The 13,661-nt window shown below is 51.2% G+C and overlaps 1 protein-coding gene across 2 annotated transcripts in view; it reads left to right on the forward strand.

The window, feature by feature from the left end:
• Positions 1-8,632, forward strand: part of UCK2 (uridine-cytidine kinase 2) — a 70,711-nt gene extending 62,079 nt beyond the window's left edge. For both annotated transcript variants that reach the window (XM_082652782.1, XM_082652783.1), the window contains exons 5-7: positions 4,123-4,220; positions 6,700-6,748; positions 8,112-8,632. In XM_082652782.1, the coding sequence (XP_082508908.1) occupies positions 4,123-4,220; positions 6,700-6,748; positions 8,112-8,251 (287 nt within the window). In that variant the 3' untranslated portion in view covers positions 8,252-8,632. The remainder of the gene's footprint in view (positions 1-4,122; positions 4,221-6,699; positions 6,749-8,111) is intronic.
• Positions 8,633-13,661: the final 5,029 nt, after the last annotated feature.

The raw sequence follows: 13,661 nt of genomic DNA on the forward strand, positions 1-13,661 counted from the left end.
ATGCAGGTAAAATGCCTGGTGGTGGCATTAGTCGATAAATGTCAATGTGGCCGATCAGAAACCTGCTTCACCTGAGATGATGATGTTATGTTTTCCAAGTGTTCTCTCAGGACTTGTCAGAACCTCTTGAGTAGTCATGTCCTCAGGAGCTGGTGACACCTGGGCTGGTAGCATCATTAGTCCAGCAGGTGGTACTAAAATCCCAGGGGATGGAGTGATGCCTGAGGGTGGAGCGAGTGCAAGAAATTGCATAGGAAATTAGAACCGCGTTTTGTGGAGGGGCAACATCCTTGGACTCTGATTCATTCAAACAAGTAATCCTAGGGTAGATTAAACAGAAACTTCTCCCTCCTTTTCTTGCGCTGAGATCCTTATGTGAAATGGGAGAGAGACCTCAGGTGATGGTGGCCTTCTCTGGGGATTTCTTTGGGTCAGTTCTCTTCACCCCCTGCCTTCCCTGGTGCCCCCGGGGCAGGTCGCTGCCTTCTTTCCGTTCCGCTGTCTTGTCATGTCACCCACTGCTTAGTCACTCTCAGCAAAAGCTGTTTCTACAAATTCACTCTCTGTCCACCTAGGACAAAATACATGCCTGGCATGTGCTTTGTGGGTAAGGGAGAGGGAGGGAGGGTCAGTCGGGAGCTGTGGGGCAAAAGAACATTCCTGGAGACTTGAGTGAGCGCTACGATTTCACCTGTCTGTGGGTTACATCCTCCTGGGCACATTCCAGGTTGACCCTCATGTGGGAGGGAGGTCTGCATCAAGTCTCATAGCCTTGGAAGGACTTCCTTCCTTCCCAGGGACCCCCTTGTATTTCTAGGGAATTGGTTTCCTCCCAGCAAAGCTTGCCTTTGCCTTCCCTCTCTATATGCATTTAACCAACCCTTGAATTAGGGACAGGGGAGACGAGAGGCGGGGGCCCTGAGACTGCTGACCCCTCGTCTCTCCCGCCACGGCTCTCTGTGCCCAGTTTACACGGAGTTAGGGCTGCAGTGAGCCTTGGCATAGTCAGTGTGTTCTTTTGCTAGAGTGACACGTCTCCTCAACGAATTTTTAAAGTGACTTGACAGCCATGGAGGAATTGTGTTTATTCTGGGTCCTTCTACGTGTGGTTCTCAGCTTTGGCTGATGGGAAGCAGCATTAGCTGATTTGGAAGGGCTGAGTGGAGGCCAAGCAGGGAAGGGGAGACCTGTCGTTTCCTGCCCTTTACCCTGCAAGGCCCCTCTGAGAGGGCCTGTCTCAGCCCAGCAAATGTGCCAGGGCCAGAGTGATGACAAGGAAGCTGGTTTTAAGTCCCTGGGGTGTCCGGTTTGTGCCAAGACCTTGTTCTGCCTTAGTTGTCGGCTTCGCCCCGTTTCCTGACTGAGGAGGAGGGCGTTTCAGGGCGGTGAACTGGCTGGCCCCGAGCTGTCCTTAGCTTAAGGAGGGGACCCGTCTGTTTAAGGTAGTAATTCGATGGAAGGCTCTTGGGAGCGGAGGTGGGCGAAGCCTTCTGGTTTTGCGTGTTCTCAGCGTCTGGGCAACGTGCCGACCCACTGCCATCTCCTTTTCCAGGGTGGAAGCTGGAGGATGCCCCCTGCCTGTCTTCCTGTTTCTCCCTCTCCATCCTGTCTTTCCACGTGTCTGCCCTCTACCTCCTGCACTGCAGCCCCCCCCTGCCCCCCCCACACCTTCCCAGCTGCTCTGAGGGACTCCCACCCCCACTGGGTCCAGCCTGCTCACCTGAGTTCACAGTTCCCATCCTTCCGATACGACAGTGTGCTGTCTCAGGGAGCCATCCCCCTCCCGGAGCTTCCTCAGTTCCTGTTGTCTTCATAGAAATTTAGGCTTATTAAATACACACCATGTGCCAGCCACGGTGCTGAAGCGTTTTATGGATATCTCCCTGTCTTCCTAAGTGACTGCTTTGTGAGAAAGTTGCTATTATGGGCTCTGCTTTACAGTCAAGGAAAATGAGCTCCAAAGATGTTAAGTAACTTGTCTAAGGCCACAGAGGTAGTAGTTAATGGGGTCAGGATTCAAACTGGGTCAGTTTTGCCCCCATCGCTGTAGCTGATGGGGCAAGAAGTGGCTTCGGGCTTCAGCGGTCGCAGGTGTGACTCACCTGCGTCCACTGCTTTCTCCCTGGTACGTTCCTGTCTCCCGTGACATGACAGGTGATGCTCTCGGGTCTGCAATACACAAGAGAGCTGCAGGCCTGGGCCAAGGGCAGTGGCAGAGCGATGTGAAAGGGGAGTGAGAGAGAGAGAGAGAGTGTGTGTGTGTGTGTGTGTGTGTGTGTGTGTGTGTGTGTGTGTGTGTGTGTGTGTGTGTGTGTGTTCTGGGGGAAGGACAGACGTTCCCACAGTGCTGAAGCTGTCAGCAGTTGTGTGAAATGCACGTCTTGTGAAACAAACCCGGCATCAGGCATTTGCAGGGCTTTTGAGTCAAAGCTGCTTAATAAGTGCGGGCGTGTGTTTGCTTTTTTCCCTCCAGCTCTGACAACCTTTTGGTCTGGCTTCCTTTTTTCTTTGGACCTTATCTGGAGACGTGTGAAGAGCTGGAGGCCGCATGGGCTGTGTGTTTTGGTGAGCTCGGCCCGTTGGCCTGAGTGCCCGAGCTCTTGGAGGCCCGTGGGGCTGAGCCACGTGGCACCTGTTGGGGCTCCTACTTGGCCAAGCGTCCCTGGCAGAGCAGCGGCGGTGGCAGCTGGAGCAGGGCCCTGTGTCCAAATGCCTGAGAAGACCATTTCCTGGCTGGGCTGGGTGCACAGGCGGCAGGGTTTGTGAGGCAAATCCTGACGATTTAGGGACCAACCAACCGTTTTATTGCCAGGGCTCATGCGGGGGGAAAACTCCTTGTGATTTGAGGAGCTGGTAGAGAAGTCAGTGGTGACAGCAGTATATTTGTTACCCGGGTTTCTGGAATGGGGTCTTCCTGACAGTTTTCTAGCCATCTGATCGTGCAGACTTCATGCCAGCCTGGACCAAAACCACAGGCTCTCCCTGTTACCTGCCCTTCCCCACGTGCGTGCGTTCCTGTGCGCATGCCTGCACGTAAACACAGAATTATTTACAGACGTGGCTTTCCAGAAATTCACTTACAAGTATTCCCTATGTTTGTTTAGAGTTTCATCCCACACTGAAACGATTACCTGAGAAATGATTGAGGGGAGCTGAGAGCCCATTGCAAATGACTGTAGATGGATTCGATACCCTTTTGGGGTAGGAGGGAAAGAGTTAATAGCCAAGATTGAAAACATTTGTAGGGAGGGGCTGTTTTTGATTATGGCACTCAAACTCACTTGCTGAGTTTGGGAGAAACTCAGGCCCAGGGAGGTTAGTGTACAGTGGCGGAACGAGGATTCTGGATGCTTTTCCGTGTTTTGATGAAAGACTGTATTAAAAGCAGTGTTTGTTGCAAGTCCCCGAATAACAGCACCCCCAGGAGGAAGAAGGTAGAAGATGGTGAGTTTGGGTCCATCTGGGCAGCTTCACAGCTCCAGGCCATGGTTTCTTACACCATGGTTTTCTCATCTTTCACTAAGAGGTCTTCCCTTTGCAGACCTCTGTGCTTGAGGTGGCCAGGAGTGGCTGACCACAGCTGGGCCCTCTGCCCCACTTCTACCCCCTGTAGGGGCTCAAGTGTGGGTGGGAGCCGGGCAGGTGGAGGTGGCACATCAGCAGAGGGTTGCCGCCCTGAACACAGGTAAGTGTAAGGGCAGGGGATCAGGGTGGGCAAAGGAGAAGTCTCCGGGCAACCCGCACCCTTTTCCAGGAAGCCCCACCACCTCTCTGGGCCCGGTCCACTTCCTATTATGAGTTTGTCCTGCCTTTTTCTGGGGTTCTCAATGAAGTTTTATTTGGGTCAAATGTTGCTTGAAACCAGAAGACTATTGGCCTTTCCTGGAAAACCTCTTGCTTTGGAGAGCATAGCTGGATTTGACTGTAGCAAGATGTGAAAATGCAACTTGTTTTTCCCAAAGCGGCTGCTGACTGGCTCTCGGTCAAGTCTCTTAGGAATCCGGCTTGTGAATCATCCAGAGTCATTGTGAAGCCTGTGTGATCCTGGTCGGCCTCGTGAAAGGCGGACATGTATTGACTCATGCACTCTTTTCTTGATTCTTGTTTTTCCTTCTCTTCTAGTATTAAGGGACATCAGCGAAAGAGGGAGGGACCTTGAGCAGATTTTATCTCAGTACATTACATTCGTCAAGCCTGCCTTTGAGGAATTCTGCTTGCCAGTGAGTTGTGTTCTTGTTTTTCATTGAATTTAGTCTTTAAAATGTAATCAAACAAATAAAGGTCTGTAAGTTGAGCTCCCTGGCTGGGATTTCACTCATTCCCTCCTCTATCCTCAAGTCCCAAGAAAGGGCAGCCTTTGGTGCTTTGTTTCCTATCACTGTGTTCTCCAAGAGCTCTGTCCTGCCCCTCTTTTTCTGGGGTACCCCTTCAGGATCCTGCTGTCTGATTCCAGCAAGCTGTACACTTCTTGCTTGGTAGGCTCATGGTGTGAGACTACCTCTGAGACCACCTCATGGTGTGAGACCCTTTATCGAGGGTGCATCAGTATCCCAGGATAGACTCAGCCACTTGGGTCTTCAGAAGGTCTGTGATGGTTGGAGTACTGGTGTAGGAGGCCTCAGCTACAAGGTATTCCCTTCTGAGTCTCTTCTGCCACTACATCTGAGCCCCGTTTCGAGCTTGTCGTTGGTCCCCGTGTAAGTTCCGATTTGGGAGGTTCGCCATATTGGAACAGGCTTCTGTACTTCTGCCCTAGCACGGGCTCTGTCAGGCCTGCCCACGGCAGCTGGGAACTCTCTAGTGAGGTGGCTTTCAGAGAAGGAAGGGTGAGGACGGGGGAATTCTCAGCTTTTAGCGAATCAGCCCTCAGCCTAGGAAACACCCCAGCTTCTTCATGAAAGACCTGCGAACGTTGAGGGAAGACCTCAGGGACATGAGGTTTGGAGTGGTGGGGTTAAGTTCTGAGAGAAAGCGAGAGAGGTTGAGTCTTCGTCTTGTCTTGGGTGATGCCTTCAGGGAGATGAGAGGTGTAGAGTGTGGCCGAGTGTGGGGATTTCTCTGCTTCGCCTGATAATTAACTTCTTTTTCCTCCCATGGAAAAATATGATCCCAAACCGTCTTTCTTTCTTTTTTCATTTTTATTGGAGTATAATTGCCTTACAATGTTGTGTTAGTTTCTGCTGTACAATGAAGTGAATCAGCTATACGTGTACCTATATCCCCTCCCTCTTAGATCCCTGCCATCCCTCCCATCTAGGTCACCACCTAGAGCAGCGAGCTGAGCTCCCTGTGCTATGCAGCAGCTTCCCACTAGCTCTCTATTTTACACATGGTAGTGTATATATGTCAGTCCCAATCTCCCAATTCATCCGCCGAACCCCACCCCTGCCCATCCCCCCCACCCCGGGGGGCCTCTTTGTTTCTTTAAGTCTGTTAGTAGGTTTTGCATCAAAACAGACTTGACATTTGTTTCAGCCTGGAACCGGGCAGACTTTGAGTCAGCCTGAGTAACGCTGATGCCCTGTTCATTCCCCTGGAGAGGATTGGGTCACAGGATTAGGTTTCTGGGAAGAGGGCAGAAGTGGCTGTGGAGCTGTGAAATTCTATCCATCCATCTGAGGACCTCTCCTGCTCTTTTTAACTTAATAATAAGAATACAGGGCTTCCCTGGTGGCGCAGTGGTTGAGGGTCCGTCTGCCGATGCAGGGGACGCGGGTTCGTGCCCCGGTCTGGGAAGATCCCACATGCTGTGGAGCGGCTGGACCCGTGAGCCATGGCCGCTGAGCCTGCGCGTCCGGAGCCTGTGCTCCGCAACGGGAGAGGCCACAACAGTGAGAGGCCCGCGTACTGCGAAAAAAAAAAAGAATACAAAGTAAACTGATTACTGAACATACATTAGAGTTTACTGCCAACTTCCTGCTGTTTAACTTATTTGTAATGGAGCTCAGAATTTTACGTAAATATTTTCTAGGTTGTTCTACCTGTTCCTCCTGTCCAGCCACTCAGCTCAGGGAAAAGCAGCTCATTCCCACGCCAACCAGGAACTTGGGCCTGATAAATTGTCGGCCTGGTTCAAGTTGGGCATCAGTCGCAATTCAACAGTTGTAGCATGGAAGCTGCACAGAGTACAGATGCCCATGTCCTAAGGCATCGTTTATGTGGTCTCACCAGGACACAAGTTATTTGTAAAATGGTCCACAAAATGTCAGTAAACTTTACAAACAAAAAGAGAGTCTGTGGGCTTTTTTTTCTTTCTTTTTTTTAAGGCTGTGTCATAACAGAGCCAGGGAAAGTGGTCATCAATGGCGATTACTTCTTTGTGGGTTTACCCTCGTGCTAGATAAACAGTGTATAGAAATCCAAGGTGAATTGCTCCCCTTTAAGTTTGGTCTTACTAACTGATGGTTTTCCATCAGTGAAGAGGCAGTTATATATTTGGTTTCAAAGACCACGTTCTCTGTACAGATTGTAAGCTGAAACAATGTTAACTGCTAATGAGAACTCAGGGAAAAGCCGATTTATTATAAATTAGATAACGTGGATAAAATGTATTCTGTTTAAAGCCACAAGCTGCTGCTCTCTGGGATTGGTAGAAGGCTGGCCCTTTCCCCACATTCCCTTAGAAGAGGGGCTTGGTCCAGCTTCTCTCTTTAATGCGTTGTAATGCATTTAATGCATTGTAAATATCTTTCTCCACAGACAAAGAAATACGCTGATGTGATCATTCCTAGAGGTGCAGATAATCTAGGTGAGTCCTCATGGAGTGCCATCCCTTGGGGCATAACTTCTACCCTTTGTCAGTTATACTTTGGAGTAGGATGTGGTAACCAGACAAGGCTCTATAGATGTGGTTGAGCCACTGGCTGCTGCTGTGAGCCAGAAAGGTATTTATACCTATGCGTCTGGCCTCGGGGACAGGCCCCTGTGAATATGCCTGTACATAAATGGGGACAGGCGTGAACTTGTGCTTCTCTGGCAACAATCAGAGGGCAATAGATTACCTTGTACTGTCATCCCCAGTGATGATACCTGGCTGCCTTGTATCTGAGGCCATTTTTTAGCAAAAGTAGATTTCCTTCTTAATCTAATTTAGAATGACCTGCCACTAAGGTAGCCTTTCCTAAAGGGAAAGGGATTTCTACCACTAGTGCATTTATGCGTTAGCTTTGACTTGTCTAGAAAGTAGGACTATCCCTGGACTTAGGCATAGTGGGGCAGAGTTGAATTGTGAGAATACCCTGTCTTCTCATTCTCTTTATCGTTTATTTCAATTTTCCTCTGTTTAAAAAGTAAAATTTTTGCCGAGCCTTTTGGGAGTTAGTCACAGCAGTGAAAATTTCACTGTATATTTCTTAAGGACAAGGCCATTTTCATTTACATTGCCACAGTGCGCTCGTCACATCCAGGACAATTAACATTGACTTAATCTCCTTTAACTTTCCTCAGCCTTTCTTTGTTTTTTATGACACTGACATTTTTGAGGAGCACAGGCCCATTGTTTTGTAGAATGGCACTCAGCTTGGGTTTGCTTTTGTGTCCTCAAGATTAGCTTCAGTTTATATAGTCTGGAGAATACCCTGGGGGAGGGGTGTTCTTGGGGCATCACCTCAGAGAGCACTTGATGTTTATCCCATTTTGGGTGACGTTAACATTGATCATTTGCTTGAATCATATGATTTCTTTCCAAGGCTAAGGAAAGAGAGTCCCATTTGACCTTTGGAGGGGAGGGCCTTCTGTAGGGTCCCTGTCCTTGGGATGGGGAGCTGCACGGGATGGGGGCCCAGTGGAAGGGTCTCACAGCTAATGGATGGTGTCAGAGTGAAGGCCAGACCTCATGTCTACAGAATTTGGGTCGATTGCTTTCATCCAGTCCGTGCCTCTGATCGTGTTCTACGTTGTCCTACTCCGAGAATGCCCCTGCGGGGGTCATATTAGCCCTGATGGAGGCTTGGGGAGGTGGCGTGACCTGCTCGCAAGCAGCAGAGCCAGCTTCCTGGAACAGTTTTAACCTTTGGTTCCTGAGTGCCGTCCACCCAAACAGACACACAGCCCCACAGACGTGCTCCCACCCTCCTCGTGTCCCTAACACTCTTCTGGTCTCTGCCCCACAGTGGCCATCAACCTCATCGTGCAGCACATCCAGGACATCCTGAACGGAGGGCTCTCCAAACGGCAGACCAACGGCTATCTCAATGGCTATACCCCTTCACGCAAGAGGCAGGCCTCGGAGTCCAGCAGCCGGCCGCACTGACCCCCGTCTCCTCAGACCCTGGCCCCGATCTCCAAGGGACAGGAGGAGGGGGCAGAGGCACTGTGCATCTATACATATGGTTTCCTATGACATTGCTGTATTTAAGAAAACACCATGGAGATGAAATGCCTTTTTTTTTTTTTTTTTTTTTTTTTTGGTACTTCGGAGCAGAGAAATGAAACAGAACTTGACCCTGAGCTTAAATGACAAACTGTGCCAACTACTACTGGTGATGCCTAATTATGACTTCAACGTGTAACCAGTTATAAATACATACATATATATATATATATATAGAAAAGGATCTATTTTTGTGTAAATGTACAAATACTGTACAGCTGTTTGCCGTAAGTATTCTGCAGGAGGGCCTGTACTTGAGTGTGTTTTGGGGGCTGGAGCTGGAGTTTCACCAAAGGGAAGTTGCCTGGTGGGTTCCAGGTGGGGCAGGCTCAGGCGTCTGGGAGGGAGGCTCACGGCTCGCGGCTCTCGGTGTCCGTGGGTCTCGTTGGAAGTGGAGTTTGGAACTTTTGATTGCTTCCCCTGCCAGATGCCACCTTCCTGGTGCTGGAGCTTCAGGATAATGTTAATGAGAGATCCTCTTTTCTTTTTTTTTCTTTTTCTTTTTTTTTTTTTTTTTTGAGTTGAAATTAGGCAAGACCTCAACTCAAAACTCAAACTCAGGGAAGGGGCCCACTGAGGGGAACGAGTCTTCTGCGTTTTCTTCTTGCCCCTGCCCACCTCTGGCTGCTCGGGTAGCTCCACACTTCCTTCCTTACTCACCCGCTTCTCAGTCTCTCGGAAAGCCAGAGCTGCCTCGCTCTCCTTCCCTGGTGGGGATGTGACGGGGTCGCTTCCTGACTGAGTGGGGAAGGAGGGAGTGGGACTATGCCTGTCGTATCGTCTGAGATGCTGGTGCCTCCCAGGGAAGTCACCCATGAGATTCCTTGGGCTGTCCCCCAAGCTGTGGAGTGCACACTGGACCCTTGCAGTCTGGGCTTCGGTTGAGGGCCTCTGCTGGCAGCCTGCCCCTCACAGGGTGGCAAGAGAGCTCTGCCGTGTAGGGAGCCTGTAGCTTTTGTTCCCCGAGGCGTGGGGATTTGCAGCGAGGTGAGGATAACGGGGACCGTCACTGGCAGCATCACAGTCACATTGATTGACTTATTTACCACGCTGCCGCGTCACGTGGCAGCTGCCGGAAACGAGGGGTGGGGAAGGGGAGTGGCGTGTTTTTTTGGTTTGTTTTTGTCTTTTTGCGGTACGCGGGCCTCTCACTGTTGTGGCCTCTCCCGTTGCGGAGCAACAGGCTCCAGACGCGCAGGCTCAGCGGCCATGGCTCACGGGCACGGCCGCTCCGCGGCATGTGGGATCTTCCCGGACCGGGGCACGAACCCGTGTCCCCCGCATTGCAGGCGGACTCTCAACCACTGCGCCACCAGGGAAGCCTGGGAGTGGCGTTTTTAAGTCACAAGTTGGAGTCTTGGGCTGAAAACATTTGGGGTGGAGAATTCCAGCTTTTCCGAGGGCTCCCTCTTGGTGAAAACTTCCTTCTTTGCAAGAAGTACGGATTCCTGAAGATTTCCTGGTGGGGAGGGGTGGAGGAAGCAGGGGACCAAGCGAGAAGGAGGAGGTGTAATTATAGAGGCCTGAAACGTCACCTTTTAACTGCAGAAGAGGCAGAAGCTTTTCACCTCAGTGTGTTCCATCTCAGTGCTCGGTAGGCTATGCCCTTAGTTATTCCCTTGTGACTGCCACAGCCTGAAACATTTTGGTGAACGCTTCTCCTTCCATTGCTTTCATAGCCCCTTGAGCCATTCAGATAAACTGATGCCGTTAACTCTAGTCACACGGGAGCAAGCGGCCATGCAGTTTGCCTCCCCTTTTCTGGACTCCACTTGACTCTAACTCCGTTGGGCTGTGTCAAAAAGTCCAACCTAATCCCCAGCAGGACTTTGCCACCCCCGAGACCTTCAGGAGACTGTGCTGCAGGCCCTGAGGGAGCCCCCCCAAGGGCAGCAGCTGCCTGGTTGGAGAAGGGGAGGGTCCCGAGGTACCTGCTCTAAAGACCAGTACCTGGCGGGATGGCCAAGTTCTGGAGTGCGTGTTTCCGAGTCAGTATTGATTATCTTTCCAGTCATGCCTTGTGCGGTTCTGAGATGAAGGGTAGATGGCAGGATCCTGAGGACCCAGGGGTCTCCTGCCTTGCTGGGTGGGGCCTGTCTGTGCTCAGGGGAAGCCCGTCCCTGTCTGGGAGAGCCTCGGCCCTTCGGTGGTAGCACGGTCAACTTTACTTGAAGCTCCCAGGTGCCAAACCATTCAGTGCCTTGGCTGTCTATCCCACTGCCTTGGAAGATGGATTCTTCTCATCTCTGAGCCTTGAGTTACTTAGCCGCTTCCTCATCTACTCCTGGTGTTGGGACCAAGCCTCCAGTGTCTCCGAATAGCCCTGTCCTCGCTGGAAGCAGCTCTAGGGCTGCCCTGCCTCTGGGTAAAACCGTCACCAATTCTTGGTGTCTCGGTTGGGGGCTCACTGGGCCGTGCTGACGATTCCTCTGGTTCTGTGACATAGTACGTCTGGGGCCAGGAGGGGACGGGAAGCTCTGCCTTGGTGTGGTGACCCCAGCGTTTAGCCAACTGAGTATCTGAATTTGAGCTTTCTATGTGGCCAATCCCGGACTTGGTATTTTAAGAGTCACTGGATCTCTGATTCCATTGGAGAGTCAGGTAGAGCCATTAGGCCAGACATCATGACATGAGTCACCTGGGTACCCTTTGCTGTCCAGGGAGGCGACACGGATGAGCAGAGTGGGGCGATTGATGTTGGTCGTGTGTACGTGGGAGTCTCTTGTCTTCAGAGATACCCTGTGGTGCTTGCTTCTCCCAGCTGCGCAGGTATTGTCCAAGGACCATGTGTTTAGGGAACAGGCATTGTGTCGTGGGAAGGCCTGGTCCCAAGCTCCTTCACCCCAGTGGAGCTTCTGCTCCCTGGGTTTCTTGTTCTTGGGCAGCCTGAGACCAATAGGGGCAGAGAGCTGGCAGTATGTATACGGAAGATGCAGTGTTGTGACTTCAGGTGTCCTTTGATTTGGAATGGATAAGGTAGGCCCTCAAAGAGGCAGCGGTCTCTGAAGAACAGGCTGGGGAGGGTGGCAGGGAAAGGTCCCCGGTTCACCCTTCAGAGCCTGTTGTCTCTGCAGCAACCCACTGTGGTCTCGGCTGCTGGGCAGTCAAGGACACTGGCTTCTTGCCTCTCCTGGGCTGGCTTGGACACTTGTCTCTGTGTCCAGGGTGGGTTGCCAGTCTCATGAGGTCACTAGGTCAGGCTCAGGCTTGTGTGCGGGAGGGACTGGAGCCCAGCTCGTTTGTGTATCACCTCCTTTGCTGTCCTTGTGAGGTTTCCCTGATTTGACATCCTTGACCAGCACTAGGGCCCAAGGCTATTGGAGGGAAGTAGTAGCCTCCTGCAGGGAAGTGTTTTCCTCTGCCCTGGAGTCTCCCACCTGCCTGTCCACAACCGTGTGGGTGAGGCGGGCTAGGGAGATTCTGGGTCCCAGGGCTGGGCTTCTGAGAAGGGCTGACTGGACCTCTCTGCCACTCCTCTCCTTCACCCTGACCTCGGGGTGGAGTGGGGAAAGTCTCGGTGTCCGAGCAAACGAGAGGGAGAGCAGGCTGAGGAAACCGTCGGGGTGAGCCTGGAGCTGAGTCCCCTTTGATCTTGGTCTCTGGGCCTTCTTCGGCCCTCCTGGGGCAGGGGGCTGGCTACAGGTCAGCATCCGGCCACCCTTAGAGGCAGTGAGTGCCTAGCCAGTCCTGCCTTAGGAACAGAGTGAGTGGTAAATAAAGACGAAGGCTTCTTTTGTGTGTCTTAGATGCTTGCGCTTCCCCCTTTTCTTTCTACTGCCCTGCCTTTACTCTTAGCAGTTACATAAATGACCACATACTCTGTACTTTGCTGTAAATAAAGACTGAACAGAAAAGAACCCACTCTTGCCTTCTTTGTGGTGCTTGGGCCGGAGGAACAGTGGCTGAGGCCAGCGAGCTGAAGGGAAAGTAGCGCCTCCAGGCCTTCGCTGTGTGGATACGGGCACCAGCCTGCTGTCACTATGCCTCCCCTCCTGGGCTGCACCCAGGCCACCATGTGTGCACTTGTGTGTTTCTGCTCTGCTTCTGAAGCCAGGTCGAGATCCCTGGGAGGCTTCTCTTCTCCGGCTCTGGCCGGCTCTGCTCCCTCTGAGGTCATCCGGTTTGTGCAGTCTTCTCCCTTCCTGTCCTCCCTTCCCCATCCCTTCCTCAACTTTCACAATAAAAGCCAGAACAAAACCTTCTAAATAAAGAAAACTTTATTGGGGTTGGGTGGAGGAAAGTTGACATTAGGACAATGTGAACAACTTCAGGTTGAATTCACATACATATATGTGTGTGTGATTACCCTGATGACTATATCCATTTAGTGTATAGTCATACATCAATCAAATGCAGATAATCATCATCTCTTGTTACTGAAAGATCTAGGTCACCCACCACCGAGGATTTGAAAATAATTAAAGTAATTGGCTTTTGTGCTCCTTGTAGCACCCCGACTCTTCCCCCCCGGCCCCGCCTTTTCTCAGCTTCCCTTTCATCCCTTCACCTGCTGCCTCCCAGGCACCCAATGACCCTCATTGATGTGCGGAGTTGCCCTGCTATTTCCAGCCACTTGTTCCAAGGACAGAGGCAAACCCTTCAAGGAATTCAGATCCAGAAGAACTTGGATTTAAGAGGAATCCATCCTCAGAAGGCCGCTGTGTTTTCACATAACACTTAGGTGTGTGTTATCAAGCTCGATTATTACCTGCAGGCAGATGAAGACGTGAGTCGTGGTTGTGCAAGCCGCTTTAGCTGCGATCCAGTTTGCTCTGTGCGTTGCTCTCACATTTCCCCTATCTGTGGACCACGTCTGGAGTCAAAGCTTTGCTTGGGACTCTGTTCATTTCTCAGAATTCAGTTCTGCTTCCTTGTTGTAATTTGAGGCACAGTTGTGCAGGCCAGTGAAGCCCTTGAGCGATTTGCTCTGCCTCCCACCCGCCTGTCGCAGCATCCTTTGAGCCACTTTCCGCTCTGCATCCTGGACTCACCCTTTTGACGGGTGAGTGCTGCTTTAATCAAACCACGTCGGCTCAGACTGAAGGAAACCTGTTAGGACCTGCATAAGAGTTTTAAAGACAAGAGGTGGAGAAGGAGACCTAGGATGTGGGAAAGCTTTGAGAGGATGGGACCGTAGGGATTGATTTCTTTCATCATCTGGTGCTGGGGGCTGTTTAGATTTCTATTTTAAAACAGAGTTTAAACACATTTGCTAAAACCCAGAATGAAGTTAACCTTCCTGCTAAATCTTGGGCTGTACCTGCATATATGCTTATGTATCTTTTCAATT

The sequence above is a fragment of the Grampus griseus genome, assembly GCF_964374135.1.
Source record: "Grampus griseus genome assembly, chromosome: 1".
NCBI classification, from domain to species: Eukaryota; Metazoa; Chordata; class Mammalia; order Artiodactyla; family Delphinidae; genus Grampus; species Grampus griseus.